The sequence below is a fragment of the Calonectris borealis genome, chromosome 5 (genome assembly GCF_964195595.1).
Source record: "Calonectris borealis chromosome 5, bCalBor7.hap1.2, whole genome shotgun sequence".
NCBI lineage: Eukaryota > Metazoa > Chordata > Aves > Procellariiformes > Procellariidae > Calonectris > Calonectris borealis.
The window spans coordinates 38,788,798-38,806,891 of record NC_134316.1 but is presented as its reverse complement, the minus strand read 5'-3'; the positions used below and the strand labels follow the sequence as shown (position 1 = coordinate 38,806,891).

Genomic DNA, 18,094 nt, shown 5'->3' with positions numbered 1-18,094 from the left:
ACACATTGCTGCCGGGCAGCTAGGGCAGGTAGGAAGCAGTTTTCCCATCCGACGCGACTTCCCAAAGTATGGGAAGCAGTGATGTTCTGCAAGAGGAGAGCGCCTCAGTTTTACTCAGCCCGGTACCTTCTGGTGGTGAGCTGTGCTGCGGACGGGTCCCCTCCCAGCCCGGCCAGAGCCCCGGGGTCCCCCAGCCACTGTGTGGCGGGGGAAGCTCCGCGGACAGTCTTGGGACTTCCTCATTGCGAGTCCTCTCCCGTTGGCCTCCATGGTGGGAAGTAACAGTTGGCCTCCCCCCTAGAAATTGCCCCAAGAGATACACTTTCATTTTTCACCGCATGTGTTTCCTTCCCCTGATAAAGCCATTTTAAAAATAATACTACAAGACTGAAAAAGGCTAAGCTCACATTCAGTACTTTTAAAATAGAGTTGTAAGGCTTTTTTTTTTTTCCCCCCAAGCAGAAGGAATGACTAATTGAAATTTTTCCTAAACAAATTTGCTGTAAACAACTCCTATGCCAACACTTCCTTGCATTGTTTGGCTTTTAAAGTAGAGCCTTGGGCTAGTACATGAGAATCAGAGTGGAAGCGAGTAGACCATTCTCATTGTCTCAGCTGGGAGAAGTACTGAGAAATAAAGCAATGATGCAAATAGCTGAAAGTAGAACATATTTCTAGCAGGCTTCCCTTTTAACAGTCTACATCATTAATAATGTATGGCATGGAACCAGATGAAGCTTTTCTTTGGAAATCTGAATTTGTAATAAAGTCCAAGTCTGAAGGAAATAGCCCTCGGGTTTTGGGACTTTTTAAGTTCCAAAAAAAATGATTCTAAAACAAATATCCTATTGTGGTATTTGAGAGAGGGAGAGTGCAGTTTTGCAATCACCATCAACTGCTCGAGGATTGCACTGCTGTCGGAGGGAACAATCCTGCTCTCCCCAGCCCCAGGGAGAGGAGTTCAGATGCTCTCCCTTGTGTGGGCAATGCACATCATGCAGCCACAAGGTGAATTGGATCGGCTTGCTGTTCCAGCTGAAACCTAATCTCTTGTCTTTATTTTTCTTTTTTGCAAGGCTAGTTTACAGTCACATCAGCTGAAGAAAATGGTTATTTTTTAGCTGGCTCAACCCATTTGTTGACATTTGGCAGCATAAGTCTACTTAAGTCTATTGTGAAACTACATGTAAAAATGTCATTGTGAAACTGTCACAAAAAATGCTTCCACTTTTATTTAGAATGACTAGCATTATTCAAATGGAAAAAGAAAGCAACGTACCATGACAAGGCTCCATTAAAGCAAAAGAGATTTTTTTAATCCTAGGGTGGAGGTAGTACCATAAATACATCTTTTTACTTAAATTGTCAGACATCAGTGTTTCATTTTGAAAGTGAATCTGGTTTTATCCTTAAGCTTGAGAGCTAATGACACCAGCCTACAGTAATCTCTGAAACACTTTTAAAGGATTTTTATTTCCAGACTTTTTTTCTTTGTAGGGCATGGCTATGGAGATAATTTATTTTTCTCCCTTTTAGCTTTTCCTCACTCCTTTGTTAGGAAATAAGCCATCCAGTTTTAGTATGAAAAAGAGTTCTTTAAAAAGTACTTTTCTTTCTCACTCTTAAGCCTCAAGTAAAGGTTTTGAGTCAGCTCGCATTGACTTAAATATTCAGGTTCAAGATACAGCAGGAGACTTTGGGAACTGAATAGGTCAGGTGAGTAATTACTTGCCTAGACTTGCCCATTTGATCTCTTTTTAATTATCTCATAACTTTTTTTTCAAAGTGCACAACCTGCTTGCATTTTGTTTAGGTCTTTTTTGTATTCTGGAACTTGTGATCTGAAAGGGGCTGTTCTGCTCATTTTTTGGTGTTGTGTGTCACGTACAGGTGGTTCCTGATGTCCCGTCTAATTATATTTCTAGCAGAGATTCCTTTGAAAAGTCCACTTGTCTGTCCAAGCTTTAATTTGCTTACTCTGTGTGTTGGGTTAGTGTTAGTAAAAGTAAGCTGTAAGCATAGTTACAGGCAGGCTATCAAGAAGGACATGACTGCACTTAATGCAACTCTTTCAAATAAATAAGGTCAAGAAAGTGCTTTTCCAAATCTTCCAGCTTTGTTCCAGTCAGGAGCTGGCGTTTGCCCTAAGACTCATTTCTATCAGAGATTTGCTTGCTCTTACCTCAGAGCTAGGCTGCTTCCCTCTGTCTGCCTCATTATAAACATTTAAAATACATACCACTGTGTAAGAGATCATTGCATGTAGTGGAAAGGAGTTGAGATGACAGTCCTTACAGTTATAAGGCCACTTGCCAAAGAAGTAATTTTATTTCCTGACACAGGCAGTCGTGGCCTTTCCGTGCAGAGACTAGAGAGGTCGAGGTCTGTATCCTGGCTGGGGAAAAGAAAAGGCAAGATGCAAGATCACCCTCATATTTGACTGTAGGGATTTCCAAGAAGGAGAGATTTGCTTTGTAAATTGGATGTTTTAAATGCTGGAGGGGAGCTCCTTACCTGTCTTTGTGGGGGAGGGAAGTTTGTGCTGTTTCCAGGCATCGTTATCTGCGGTTAATGGTACAGAGGTTAGTTCCACTGCCTCGCTCAGTGTGGTTTTGAAGGACCTTTTCACCTCTGATACAAACCTGCTGTGGAAAGGACTCAGTGCTGACAGTTCTTCTGTTATTAAATTATCTGGGATGCCACAAAAAGATACTTTTCTGTCTGATTCTTTCTGGGGGTACTTAACAGCGAGCGTGACTGTCCTGCATTCACTGTCGAGGAAGGATGCAGGCAGCTCTGCCCTCTGCCTGGCAGAGCAGCGGGAGCCACCAGCGTGGGGAGACACCCATCAGGGAAGAAAGGGTTCAGAACTGTTTTCTTATACTTTTTTTTTTCTCTTTTCTTACTAGGTGAACGTTTGGCTAAGCCTGAAAGAGGCAAAATGCGAGTGCACAAAATATCCAATGTGAACAAGGCCTTGGATTTCATTGCCAGCAAAGGAGTCAAACTAGTATCTATTGGAGCAGAAGGTAAAGAAACCAGCTGATTTGCCTGGGCCCAAGCTGTGCTTAGCCGTCGCCTTTCTCTCATGGCTGCATGTCATTCCCCTTTGCACCTCCCTAGCCCTACCATGTCCTTGTAGAATAAACCACGGAGGAAAAAAAGGGCTATATTAGGCCTTTACTCTGGATTTAAATCCCACCTTCACACCAAGCTGCCAAACCTGATTCCCACTTGGGCTTATTGGTCAGGTCCTCCTGCTTTTCTCCTGGTTCTCATGAGTTAAGGAAAACATTGAGCAGTGGCAGAAACAAATTAATTGTGATGTTGCTTTCTCGAATGAAGAGAAGTCTCAACTGAAGCAGAGCAGCTGCCTCTATTTAACTTGTTGCAGAGCTGCTGGCAAAGATCCCCTATTGCTGTAGGACATCCCATGGGTCAAAGCCAAGTGCAGTCCCCAGCACAGGTCAAGGACCTCAGAGGCTCCAGTTTTCCGGGCTTCCAGGCTTCTTGTTGTGCACCTCAGAAAGCTGGGTGCTCTGGCTGGAAGCCTGTGTATCATTGTGTAGACACCATTGTGGGCGGCACCAGGGATACCCTCAAGACGAACTTGCAGATCATGCAGACAGCAGGGAGTTGTGTAGGATTCTTGTCTTTTCAGCAAAGATGGTGGGTGTTTCGCAGATATGTCACCTGAGACCCAGAAGGGCTTCAAGTTAGTAAGCTAGTTTGCTCTTTTATAAACCTTAACAACTTGTCATCTTATCTGGATTGTGTTTTCATGACACTTGTTTTCCTCTGCTCGGGACCTGTGTGTGAGACCTGCCTATGGACTCATGTTGTCACTGTTGCTGTGGAGACACTCTGCTTCTGTGGTATTTCTAGGTTTGTCTTTACAGTGACCACGGAAAATGAGGCAAGTTTGTTATCTCCATCTTACAGATGGAAATACGTGGTTTCTCCACGGAAACCCATGACAGAGCCAGGAAATGAGCCCTTGATACAGTTCTGGATGAGCGTTCCTCCTCCGGGAGAGTCATGGGGTTGCAGGGCTGAGCCCTGCCTGTTCTTAGCCCAGGAGGTCAGAGCAGTGTCAGCATGCTGTCCCCAATTTTGGCCTTTCAGGCATGCTTTTGGGGACATCTCCAAGACACGTGCCCATCCTATGATCTGCTTGTTCTGTGTCACATCAGGCAGAATACCTCAGCCACTGCAGGTGCTCATGTTTGCTTTACCGAGACCTTTACCTTAACGTACTTCCCACAGGAGCAACCTGAGGGTGTTGCTGGCCTTGAGTATTGTTTACGTAGCACAAATGCATATCTAATGTCATTTTGTGCCCTTACAAAAAAGACTGATGCATCCAGTGTCTGATACAGTAGTCCATATCTGTATGGGACCCTTTTCAAAATGGAAGTTGGACCTGGAGCTAGAGGTCTTCTGCCTTAAGACAGCTCCTGCTGTCATTGGGATCTCGGAGAGACATTTGGATCCTTTTGGGAGTCCAGAGCATGCGTAAAACCTATCTTCCCTGCTCTATTCCCTTTCTTTTTCTGGTTCTCCTCTCCCTGGCACTACTTTTCTCTCCTTCCACTGGATTTTTCTTTTTTGGTGTCTGCTCTGAATCAGCTGTGACTGTACCCTCACAGCACTTAGAAATCATTTGCAAGTAAAATGGTCTGTGACCAAAGATCTCCAGGGCCCGGTTATTCAGTACGGATTCATAACAGCTACCCTGTTCAGAAATAGACTGTGAGGTGCCATTTTGTGACAGAAGCCATGATTTATATCAATCTGAACAGTGATCCTGACCTCCCCTGCCAAATGTTCCTGGCACTCCTTTGTCCTGATGCCCATGCAGCTACATGGTGAACCCATGTAGGTTTCTTTATACTACCAAAGGTAGCACGGCACTGAAGTTTGGACCAAGGTTAGCTTTGATTTTTATACAGAGCACTTGGGTCCATGCTGTGATGCCAGCTCAGGCCATGTAAGTGTGATCACAGTATGAGCTCCCCCACCCCAGCGCCTGCCCGTGCACCCAGGCTGAGCCCAGGCCACTCTGGTCATCACCAGGAAACATAACCTGCTGCAGGGGCTCCTGCCCAGTCCATCCAGGTGCTTGGTATGCATTAAGTTAGACATCAGCTATAAAAATGGACTTTTACTTTGAACAGCACAGCAGTAACTCTGTCCATGGAAGGGATTATAAACCTTCCTGGAGCATGAATTTTAAGGGCTTCCTTTCAGACTTAAGAAGACATCATGCAACAGCAAAGTAGAAGATAAAAGCCAATGAGGTATTCCTAACACTCACCAAGAAAATGAGCTGTGAATGCCTTAGTCAGGTTGGACTGATCTAGGAAGTTTTCCAGGTGGCTTTTCTCCCAAAGGAGAAAACCACCATCCAGCAGCAGTGTGGTGGTACTGGCTAGGGCAGCACACCCCTCACCTTAAGGTAGCTTGCTCCGTCTCTGGGTATGTGCTGTGAAAGGTCTGCAGCCCAGCTGTAGTTCTCTGTATACATTAGACAAATGGCTTTTTTTTTTTTTTTTTTTGTGGTTAAAAAATAAGCTCCGGAAAGAACCCCAAGAAGACTCTCAGGTTGGCTTAAGCCTTGTGAAACCTTGTGCTTAATCAGAGTTAAAGCCAGCAAAAATGTTTTCATGGCATTTATCTTCCATTTCATCAAATAAAGATCCCTCTCTGCTGTTTACAAGCCAAGCTCTGCAGCCGTGTCCCGGTGAACGAGAACCAGAGTGGAAGAGGACTTCCTACACACAGCATGAGCACAGGACATATTCCATGTCCACATTAAATGGAAGGTGAACTAAGCAAACAGAATAAGCAATGAAGGTTAAGAGCTGCTTTTTACAACCATCTTTGACTGTTAACAATTCAAGACGATTCTAAACATCTTTGTTTAGCCAGAGTCCATAGGATCAAAGCAGTTGTGGCATACGGCAGATCTGTGTAAATCTGGATCAAGGAAGGCTCTAGCCTGGTGCAGCTTCCAAATGGTTTTTCATCTGCTTTTAAATCTTGCTGTCATTTGACACCTCAGGAGCCTTCTTTTGCTGTAATAGATTCCATACTGGTGTCAAATGCTCCAGGGATTTAAGAGATTGAATAGGTCAAGCATGTGACCCTAAGACTGTTTTATTTGCACCTTTAATCTGCATAGAAAGTTACTGCTTTCTTAGACAGATGTGGCTCAGTTCAGCATAAAGATAACTTTGAATTAGCTGATCCCTATTCTCACCTGCGCAAGTGAAGCGAGAAATAAAGCTTAGAGATTTCAACAGTTGCAGAAGTCCCATCAGAGCAAAACACTTACTTAAGCGCCAGGCAAAGCAAGCATACATTTGACAGTGGAAAGAGGGGAAAAATAAGATCTCTCCATGTCAGTGAGTGAAATATAGCATTATATTTGTCCCTATCTCCTACCCGCTCACACTTAGGGAGCTGAGTTATACACCCCCATCATCAATGCCAGCCATCTGTCCTAATCTGGCTGGACCATAGTTAGCAACATGCTTTCTGAAGGCAGGGGCATAGATGCTCATCCTGCTTTATTTGGCTTTTGTTAGGATAAACAAAATGCAGAGCAGCCTTTATTTTATGTCACCGTTTTTGCTCTATGTCTCCAATACCCAGATCATAAGACTATCCTGCCAGTTGTTCATCTCCTGCAACTCATTCTCTCCACGGAGTTACCAGAGGCTGTGCTCTCATGGGCAGCTCAGAAGTAGCGAGGGGGAGATAACAGTTTTTGTAGTATTGATTCTGCTTCTAACTACCCAGGCCAGGTTAGAAAAGTAAGCTTAATAATTTTTGCATTTTTCAAAGTGAGTTCATGCATTTAAAAAAGGTGGTGGCATTTTAAAAGCTACATCTGTGTAGCCAGCCAGTGTTGCTCCTAAGGACTGAATGTTTGTCAGGCCCTTAATTGGCTGTCAAAGAAATGGATGAGAGTACTGTATTTTTTGCATATTTTGTTCGTGGTATTTGGTACAATAATGGGAGCTGGGTGGAAGCATATTCACTGGTGCAAAAAATTTCCTTCCAGTGGATGCAGATGCCTCATCAGCTTTAGCCAGCAACTGATCCACCCCCAAGTTGAATGTAAATCACATTAATAACACGTACTTGTTGCTGCTGTTCAGACAACAGCTGCTGATGGCGGAGGAAGTGCAGACAATGCTTGCAGCGGTCTTGCCTAGGAAGAGCGCTTGGAAAGCACAGTCAGGCAGAAGATACTGTCTGATTATTAGCCTTTTAATACGTGAACCGCACTGTGAACATTATTGAGCCTTACTTATATCAGCGGGGAACAAACACAGTATCTTTAATTAAGCATTAGATTGTTCTAGCTTTGTAGTGTTACGTTCAACTTTTTAACAATTCCTGTGGGGTTTCTTTCTTTTCCTCACCAGGAAGCAGAAGGCCTCATGCAAACCTGTTTTGCAACCATGTTTTTCACTTTTGTTTCTTGGCCATATTCCACTATATTAGAAAGAGACTGGCAGGAGCTGAAGGGCGCTGAAGGGATCCTAAAGAAAAAGGAAGTTGGCATTGGGGAATGCAGGGGTGGAAAACCAAGTGAGTGAGGGCCAAAGAGCGTATGGCCTTTCTGATCAGGCTGGCTAACTTTGTAACCAGGTTGCCAGGAGAAGTTTTTTAGCTCTAGAAATGAAAAATGCTTGCCCACTTCTAACAAATAATAACAGTTTTGTCAAGTCTATTTAAAAGAAAAAAAAAAAAAGAAGAAAAGGACTGGGGATGGTGTGGTTGGTTAAATCTGCATCCCGAGATGGATCACTCACTAATCTTACTGACATCAGTATCTGCTTGCTAGGTGGTGGGTTTTCTCTGTGTCAAGAAGAGGTAAAATGATACATAGAGATGAAGTGGTGGAAATATTCTGGGCTTCTTCCAGAGCAGCTTTGCTTTGGTGCACTGCTAAGGAAGAATCTGACATGGGAGCAGGGACCACACATCTTCCTTTTTAAATGTGCCTTTTAAATGAGTAATGCAATGAAGAGGGCTGGGGGAGAAGAGATGCTTGCCACCTTAAGTCCACCAGCTAACTTTATAAAACTGGAATTTGAGAACGTGACCAGAGCGTAGTGCTGAGTTCTAATGCCACATTAGCAACTTAATGCCATCTGATTTTATGTGATTATCTTGACCTTTATTTCCAATTAAAATCCATGGAACAGTAATATTAATTACCTGTTTCAGCTCACTGATTGATTTATTAGTGTTCATAAAGCATTTTCAACATTAAAGTATTGCCATCAGATTTTAATCTAGTCCATAAATAAAGAGCTCAATTTAGTTTCAGATCTTAAATATACCGTAGGGTCCTCCTGCCAACTGCTGTGGTTTTTACAAGCATTGGGGTTATTTGCTTTTTGAAAATCCCCACAAATATCTGTCACATGAACAAAACAATTTTATATTTTAGCTGTAGTATCTCAGGTATTTGTAACAATAGTAAGGATTTTCCTTTAAGTTGGTTGTGGTGCTTTATTGGAGGGGTGGAGAATGCAAAAAGTGCAGAACTGAATATACTTGCCATCACATGACATTTTCTTACATCAGCCTAGCGGACAACCCCCTGACCCCAAAATACCTATAAAAAATTTGTTTGTGAGAAAACTGCCAACAGGCAAACATAGTTTTTTCATGTCAGCAACAATAACTCTAGTTCTTTTGTACTGCAGTGAAAAGTTGTCGGCTGTTTAATTCTGGGCAAACTAATGCCCTGCCAAGATATCTGTGTGTACTCTTAAGTGCAGAAGGGAGTGGACACAGGGGTTTACTGCAGTAGAACAAGGTGGCATGTCTTGTTTTCTATCTTTTAAATCTGTAAATCCCTAATGCAGTTGTATGTCAAAGCACAGTGGAGATTATCCTTCTAATTTACACTGGAGGTTGCACCACATGTATCGCTAAATCACAAGCTTTCAGAAATTTGGACCAGTTGGACACGGTTTCTGAAACAATGTGTTTGGGGTGCGTGCTACTTGTCTGTTGGTTTTGAATACACTGAGGTTCACATTTTGAAAATTTTTCATAAGAGGAAAAACTCTTTTTAACGGCTTAAAAGGAAAATTTCAAATATTGTTAGTTTTGTGATCCAGACAGGTGGCAGTTGCCTATACTGCAGATTTCTATTTGCCTCAGAGCATGTTGTGTTCCTGCTGGGCAGCTTTATGGAAGCAGTGATACAGAGGTGTCTACAGTAGGACAACAATGGTTTCTGGCAGCCTTGTTAGGACTTGAATTATTCTACCTGCAAACAGTAGGTTAATTCTAACCCTTTTCTTACTGAAAATACGCTTGTAACTTGTCAGTTGTTTGTGAAAGATCCTTCTGCCGTGCAGGAACCTGCCAGAGAAGGCAGGAGACGAGAGTAGGACAAGGCAGCTCTGCTAGTTTCACTATCCAAAAAAGTGAAGGCTGTGAATTTTATAACATGTATACATAGGCTGTGCAGAATTTTTGTAGATGCTGAGGATCAGCACTTGAGACCCAGCTGCTCACTGTTTGGACTGGTAGGTGCTAATCTATACATGGTGGAAGCCCCTTTCTGGGCCAGCCTCCCCCCAGAACCTTGATCCCCCATCCTAAACAGATCATACCTCACGCGCGCAAGCAGTCACTTTCTAAAACCCCTGAGTTGTTGAGTCTTGCTGATTTATATTGCAGAGTCCAATGAGCAATAAGGCACAATCTGCTTAATATCTTAGTTTATGTTATGGTCTGCTCAGGCTGGTCAGCATGAGTCTTTGCTTCCTCTTCAAGGAGGATGCATGTACTTTGAGGAATGCTCTGTTGTGTCTTTTGGCAATTGTATGACTGAAAGAAGTCCTGTACAAGCAGTCTGGCATATTTAGGCTTGTTTGAAACAACAAGCATGTAGGCTTGTTTGAAATTAAAACGTTAAGTTTCTTGGTTTTCTTGGTGGTATCTTGTTCACATGACAAAACCAGCTGTCAGAGCTCATCTGCACTGGGAAGTCTCACTGGTTCTTCTGGTATAATTACGCTGGCACGGTTATATAGGTGACTTGGAGTAGACATATCAGAGTAAGAAAGGAAGGCTTTTCTTTTTCCCAATTTGGCTTATATGGCTTCTAAGTGGTAGGAACTAAACCTGAACAAGGTGATTTTAGGCCCCTGTGGGGAATTACACTGATCTAAATTGGTTCTTATTCCTGGTTTTTTGGATCATCGGTGTCTGTTTTACGCTCAGTATTATACTCCAAGAGAACCAGTCTGATTACTGGGTACTGCGGGACAAGACTGTGCTGTACTAGCAGAGCATCTGGGGAGGTGGGGAAGAACAGTTTTCAGCTGGAATTCCAGTTCTCCCATCTGCAAAAGGGAATGCTCCCCAATGCTCCTGTTTTACTAGGATTTGCACTTGCAACTTGATGCCTTCTATTTCTTTCTACCTTTTTTTTCCATAGAAATTGTGGATGGCAATGTCAAAATGACTCTTGGAATGATCTGGACCATCATCCTTCGTTTTGCCATTCAGGATATCTCAGTTGAAGGTAAATCTTGGTTCTTTCCAGCCACTGTTCAACGATGAACAACTGGGGTAACTAAATGGCTTTGCCACTTAAAAGGCCCAGAATGCTTCCAGTGAGTCACTGGAAGATCCTAGGGAGCTACCCTTCCCAAGCTGCCCTGTCATCTCACTGACATTTCTGGCAGGTTCAGGTATACTGAGAAGAGTTTTTCACATCCTCCTCTTCTAAGAGATTTTAAGAGCAGCTCAAAGGGATGGCTAAGCCTGAAAGCCAACTTTGATGTTGGAATCTATTGCATTTCTTGCAGGCTGATTCAGGGACTAGCACTGAAAATGGACCTTACAAGTGCTACAAAACTCTCCTTTCTAATCCCGAAAAGCTATCTCCTTATTACAGAACCTCCTTAAGAAAAAATAGTAACAAATCTATCCCGGTAGTCTCTTCCAAACAAGGAATTTTCTGACATATGAAATTAAATAAAGCACAATTCAGTGCAGTCTCTACCAAAGAGGAGTTGGTCATGTTTTTCTGGCATATGCTCCAGAGACTCCTGCTCTCTAAGAAAATGAGTTAATTGGTGTGCTTTCTTTCTTTCTCTAGAGACATCTGCTAAAGAAGGACTTTTGTTATGGTGTCAGAGGAAGACAGCCCCCTACAAAAATGTAAACATCCAGAACTTCCATATCAGGTGAGTTACAGGCAAGAACTTAGCTTTACAACCTGTGTTATTTTCGTACGCCTCTTGGTATATTCAGCAATGTTCCTGACAGACCTCCGAAGGCAATGTGGATGCACGTTGCACAGTAACAGTGTAGTCCAGAGAGACACCTAGGAAATTAAAGGCAGAAGTTGTAAGAGGATCCAAGTACCTACATCCCAATTCCTCATTCTGGTTACAATTGCTGCTTTTGAAAAGTTCTTCAGAGCATTAAGTTCTCTGAGATCAGCATAGGTGCCACGGGCTAAGCAAGACAGCTTTTGCTCTGTGAAAACTCAGAACACTTTAGGAGCCATGAAATAAGGGCTGCACCAGAAACTTTGTGGTATGGCAGAGTTGGGAAGGGATGAGAGGTTTTCTTGCTCTAATATTAATGTTTCCAAACTGGCAGATATTCCAGTGAAAATACTGCATTATAGTGCTTTTTCCAGCACATCAGAGAGCTGTATGAACCATATAAATGTAAAGCACTTTTTTGAGAGCTTAAGTGCCATCCACGCTAGCCAGTACTATAGTAGAGCTGGCTATGGGCATCTGCCTTTTCCCTAAGGCATGCACTTGTTTCTCCTTTAGGGCTTGTATCGACACCTTTTTTCAATTGTGAGCTCTAGACCTGTCCTTGAATGCTCCACAGGACATGCACAGGGAGTTCAGCACAGAGAACTGCCAAGAAGGAGGTGGCAATGCAAAGGGCAAGTCACAGTGGATTTTTGTAGGGATTGAAAGGAATCTTTGTTGCAGGCTCATGCAGGTACAAGACATGTCTCCTTCCCAGCACTTGCAGAAGCACTGTTAGCTAGAAGCTAAACCAGAATTAGTCATCCTGCTGTCTTATCATAGAATCATAGAATAGTTTGGATTGGAAGGGACCTTTAAAGGTCATCTAGTCCAACCCCCCTGCTATGGGGAGGGACATCTTAACTAGATCAGGTTGCTCAGAGCCCCGTCCAACCTGACTTTGAATGTTTCCAGGGATGGGGCATCTACCACCTCTTTGGGCAACCTGTTCCAGTGTTTTACCACCCTCACTGTAAAAAATTTCTTCCTTATACCTAGTCTAAATCTACCCTCTTTTAGTTTAAAACCACTACCCCTTCTCCTGTCGCAACAGGCCCTGCTAAAAAGTTTGTCCCCATCTTTCTTATAAGCCCCCTTTAAATACTGAAAGGCTGCATGGTGTCTTGGTGCCTTCCCTCATGCTCGTGCCTGTCACTGTCTCTCCCTGGCTGAGCACTGTTCATTGTGCTCTCTTCTGTCTCTCTCGTAGTTGGAAGGACGGCCTTGGTTTCTGCGCTTTAATTCATAGACACCGTCCAGAGCTCATCGACTACGGGAAGCTACGAAAGGTACAACTCAATTTGTTTGTCAGACCAGATGCTTGGCTCCTTGGAAGTAGAGAGGGAGAAGTATTAGCTTGATAAACATAATTGGAGAACTTCAGCACAAGCTGGCAGTTGCAGGATTGGAGGGAAGGAAGGAGGGATGAATCAGTACATTCAGGCTTCTTAGTAAGCCGTGAACTTAATGAGCTTCCTGCTTGACTTTCTCTGCTTTCAGACTGCCTTATGTGAGACACACGTGCCCCAATCCCAGCTGATGAGCAAAAGCTGGCAAACTCAGTAATACCAAATGTCTGTGCTAATGTCACAGACTAGCAAGTCAAATCAGACTTAACATTTCAGTGGAGAGTTGGATAGAAACTTGTTACCTGGTGTTCAAGTGCAAAAGCTCATTAAGGGGTCTGTGCCCTCACTGGACACTTGTCACATGCTTCCAGCTTAGCACTGAGCCATCTGCAGTACTGGGCTTCTCCTAGCACGTAGGTATGAGGTGCCAGAAAAGCATTTGCCATAACACTCATTTTTACTTTAAAAATTGCCACTGGTAACATGGTATCTAGCTGCTCCAAAGTTCGCTTCCTGTGTGTCTTGGAGACCAGATTGCTAAGTGGATGATGAGAGTAAGCGTTCAGTGGTTTGTGCTGCCAGCAGTGTCTTGACCCAGCAGGACGATGGAAGACCAAACTGGGTTCTCATCCTACTGGCATTCCTGCAGTCTGCTGAGATCCGGTTTCACTATATCTGTGCACATGTGGAGTGAAATGTCACCAAGAGCATAATTCATGTGTCATTACTGGGGCTAATACACAAAAGGTTTGACCATCTGATCTCACGGGCAGGGTGTTATAAAGTGCGTACGTGCTCGATGTTGGCTAGGGAAATAAACATAGAAGCCCATCACTAACAGACCTGGACTCTTGGATCACTGTGCAAATAGACAATATGTAAATGAATTAATCAAATTAGCTGCATCCTTGAGGCAATGAATTGTACAATGCCTGATCTGCTTTTCAGTAACCTTTTAGATCTTTACTGTCCTGCAGAGCAGTCAATTATATTATCTGATCAGTTTTAGTGTCTGGAGTCAGCATATGATGAATAAACAGTGGGGAGAGACTGTACCTGTTTACATAAACAGCAGCAATAAAAAAAGGAATTATTAGAGCTACATTTTCAGTGCCTGGCCTTGGGAAAATAAAAGCAGCTAAGCAATATGCGTCTGACAAACCCAGCCGGGTAAGTGCTACAGCACTCTCCATTATCAACAAAGCCTTAAGCCAAACCCAAGTGAAACAAGACTGAGGGAAGGAAAGTTATTTGGTCATATTGCCTGCAGGCTTTTTAAGATGAAAGAGAGCGTGATTGTCCTAGCCAACATCAATGTAGATGGGAAGGGATTTGTACTCTTTGGAGCAAGGCTATAAAGGGAACCAGCATTTTTTGTTCTCCACTTGTCTTTCATCCCATCCTTCATCAGGTTCCCTCTGCCCTCTTGCAGTCTTCTGACTCTTTCTGTATTATTTTTATTGTTGTTCTGCCTCGATTACTCTAAAGGCATGAGATTAAATGCATGTTTGAGAACTCTACCACAGCTGAAATCTTGAGCAAATAGTTGGGAAGAACTTAGCTCAGAGCCCAGCCTTTAGCTCTGGCAGTTGACATGTGCTGAAAGGAAGTTGCCTTTTTTATGCTAGATCTTTAAAACCCGTTTGTAGAGTGTATGAACATGGCACCTTCCTAAACACTGGACTATTTCTGTCACTTGTTTCCTCCTTTATTGTTTTTCTCCTCTCTTTGGCTCAATTCAACTGATTCTTGCCCTTCTCCTTATGGCCTACTTCCCCCTCTCCAACTTCGCTCAAAAACAAGCAAACAAACAAATAAACCAACCCCAACATTTTGAATCATCTCTGGCTCTGCAGGGGACTTATCTTGGAGACAAAGACATGAGAAAGGCTGCTAAGAAGCAGTCATCACAGTGGATAGTAGAGTAGAGGTGCCCCTCCAGGTCTCTTCCAACTCTAGGGAGTGATTAGTGGCATCTCAGTTGTGTGTCCCTTTGGCGATGTTGTGTGTGTTTCTGTGTACACACACACACACACACACACACACAAATGTATGAGATAGAGAGATGAACATCAGTCCAAGCTGCCAAGAGATCTGCATTGTACCTCCTATTTGGGTAGCATTCTTGTGCATTTTTGGTGTTTTCTGCTCCTTCAGAGAGGCTGTGTGTATGCTACAGACCCTGTATTGGCAGCATATGCTAGCAAAAGGTAGCCAGTATAGCTGCATATCTTCTTCCCAAAAGTTAGCTACTTCTTTTGTCAGCACAGTTTTGTACTGAGTTTATGTTCCTAGCTATTTTTCCTAGTCTAGCTATATTAGTGGAGCAAGCACAATTCTTTTCTGCCTACATGCACTGCTTAGCTGAAGTCGCTTCTATAGTCCAGGCCCCAAAATAAAAGGTGCAAGTCCACCCATCTTGGTGTCAGTGATTCCCCGACACCACAGCTACTTATTTGGCTATATGGTTTCTATTCAGTGCAGGTCTGTCTGCTATTGTTCAGCTTGCTGTAGATAAGGTCTCAAGATTCAGCTCATGGTCTGCATGTGAGGAATATGCAGAAGATGGGGTTTCCCTTCCTCCTTTTACCCCCAACTGTAGCTCAACTGTGAGCCGCATCTAAGATCTTTTTATCAAGTACAATGGTTGACTGATGACTCAGACACCCTCTCATATACTGCAATACATATAGAAACGCGGTCTGTGTACTGCTGTGTTGAATGCATTTATTACAGATATTCCTGAAAACATGAGTTGTACCAATTGGATTCCTTTCCTAGTATCTTCAACTCTGGCAGATATAGTAGTGCTTGCTCTCTCTCTATTTTCCTCCCCCTCCATCTCTGTTCCTGATTGCTAGTTAATAGAAGATTTTTTTTATGTCACACTGCAATAATTGCCATGGCAACCTTGTGTGCTGCAAGGACTTGGAAATAGCTGGAGGAGGAGAGAAGACTCCCCGTGTGAGTTAGGGTTGTGGTGAAAGAGGAGGAGCCGTGGTAGTCTTTATCAGCAAAAGAGAGAACGTGCCAGGTGGGCATCTGTGTAGGGCAGGTTTGCTGTCTGCCACCGTTAAAGCAACGTAATTCGTCCATGGTAAAACTATAGCTTTCGTTGCAGTTGGCCCAGCTAGAGCCTGGCAAGTTACTGCTCCTCTTTGTGTCCCTGCCATTTCCATGTTCACGTAAGCAGAGTGGGAACTGAGGCACCTCTGCAAAACCTCATCTGGGTCAATGCTCTTCTGGGGTGTGTGTTTCAGCTGTGGAAGGAATCAAGGGACAGGTGACTTGGGTTTTGTTTGCTCTGCTGCCTTTGGGTCCCTAAAGCATGCCTGCAGCCGTGGTGCTGCAGTGCTGCGCTGCAAGGCTTGGAGCTGCCAGGCCAGTCTTTACTACTTTATCCCTTTTCATGGGAGTCAACTGAAACAGGTGATTTGAAATAATGATTAGCTGGTGTACGATGGGATAGAACTGAAGTGGTGGAGTTTGGAGGAATTTCATAGGGCTTGAGACCCTGTTGTATTCTTGGACAAGCCCCCAGGGAAACCCTATCTCTTGCACAAAGAAGCATCACCTTTGTGATGAGCAGCTCCACTGCCCATGGGGGTGAAGCTTTTCCCACAGGGAACAAGGTCTTGCTCGGGTTTAGCTCTCTGTTCATCTCAGAGCTAGTCTTGGACTTAGGTAGCTTGCTTTCAGTAGCACTATCTTTAGCTTCATTCCCCAAGAGACTATGTGATCACACATCTTTCTTACATATGAAGTAGAAGTCTGCTGGCTTTATCTAGGTGAGTCTCCAGTTTCCCGCATGTTAAGACTTCCAGCCCTTCCTTTGGGAGTGCCCAAGCTCAGTAAGTTTTCCCATCAGGAAACCTCTCCCAACTTCCAGCTTAAAATTTCTTTTTAACGTTTGGCAACATTGCTCCCGCTGTTGTTACTTGCAAACTGATAGGAAAGCTATCTGCAGTGAGTTTGCTCCTCCCTTTCCTCCAGGAGCGGCTGACAGATCTTCAGGCAGCTCATTCAGATGGGTCTGTGCTAAGGAAGGGTCTGTGTTAATACTAAACACTCTGTCAGCGCGTTAGCAATGCCATGGTGATCACGGTCAGCATAGGTTGAAATTTGGTACGCAGTGGTGACATTTCTACAGAAGTAGAAAATGGCACATGGGCTAGGGGAAGACTGGCAAGGGAGCTGTCACTTGGCATTTCTGCATGCTCCTGCACTTGAGTGAAAGAAAGGCTGTTATTTTTCCCTCCTAAATGGAGCTAAGGCCCTGTCTACACATAGAGAACAAGCTATGTTATATACCAGCTTAAATTATATAAGCTCAAATAAGGCTTTTGGTTACACTCTGGGTTCATAAAGGTTTCTCCACAGCAGGCACAGGAGACAAGTAGGCTGAAGTTGAAATGGTACCAGCCTCTAATTCCATGGCATAGGGTGGTTCCTTGTGGCTGGAGAATAGTAAAAATCCCCTGCCTGCACCGCTGCTAAACTCTGAAGAGGTGGATATAGATATATCTGATGTAGTCACCATTGAAAGTGTATTATATAGGGATAAAGTACTATTTGACACTGAGGTGGGGGCCTGTTACCGTATGTCATAGCTACTGATTTCATCACAGTGTGTCCATGCAACATTTCCTCGCTTATTATTGACTTGTCCCAGTGGACTAAATATGGATCACTGATCGTGTCTGTTTTGATGGCCTCTGTGTGTGATTTACTTTGGTAGGTGAAACATTGCTGTCTACTGGAGACATTCACCCAAAGGAATATGATGCTGATATGGGATGCCAACCTAATACATGCATTAATTCCTAGGGAAATGCTGCAGGAAACTGCTTTTCAGAATAGCTCAATTTCCTAGTTTCATGAAGGCTGTAATCCAAGGGCTACATAATGACCAGTACCATAAAGGAACTTTTCTGCACACCCATACCCTGTCTGCCCAAGTCTGCCTAGCTTCATCTTTCATGCTGGATGGGTTCAAAGGAAACTGCCTGTTGATTAGAGGTCAGGCACAGCTTAATCTTCCAAGTCAATGCAATAAGCAAAGGCACATGATCTCAGATAGAAAAGAAAGAGAACATGGATGCCACTGTAGAAAGAAGGTGAAATAATTATACTCCTTATTTCCTAATTTTTAAGGTGGGTCTCATTGTGAGTGGCACAAATGACAATATGGAGAGTACCACCCCATCCTTCCTCTCTCCCGAAAGACACTTAGCAAACATGGTGAATAAACACTAGCAGTTTATGCACAGCCTTTCCTCCAGCAGAAGCCACCTGTCTCAACAGCAGAAACTGGTAGTGCAAGTGTCATTTGTCATCATGAAGGGATTGATCCTTCAGAGTAACTAAGTATCATGGATATACAGGTATATGGGAATCAGGCTTGTATGAGGGTCTCCTACAGGT

The 18,094-nt window shown here is 43.6% G+C and overlaps 1 protein-coding gene across 7 annotated transcripts in view; it reads left to right on the top strand.

Moving 5' to 3' along the window:
- The window catches only part of ACTN1 (actinin alpha 1), a 92,571-nt gene that overhangs the window by 46,860 nt on the left and 27,617 nt on the right, over nucleotides 1-18,094 (top strand). For all 7 annotated transcript variants that reach the window (XM_075151911.1, XM_075151910.1, XM_075151912.1 and 4 more), the window contains exons 3-6: nucleotides 2,910-3,029; nucleotides 10,481-10,567; nucleotides 11,147-11,234; nucleotides 12,532-12,610. In XM_075151911.1, the coding sequence (XP_075008012.1) occupies nucleotides 2,910-3,029; nucleotides 10,481-10,567; nucleotides 11,147-11,234; nucleotides 12,532-12,610 (374 nt within the window). The remainder of the gene's footprint in view (nucleotides 1-2,909; nucleotides 3,030-10,480; nucleotides 10,568-11,146; nucleotides 11,235-12,531; nucleotides 12,611-18,094) is intronic.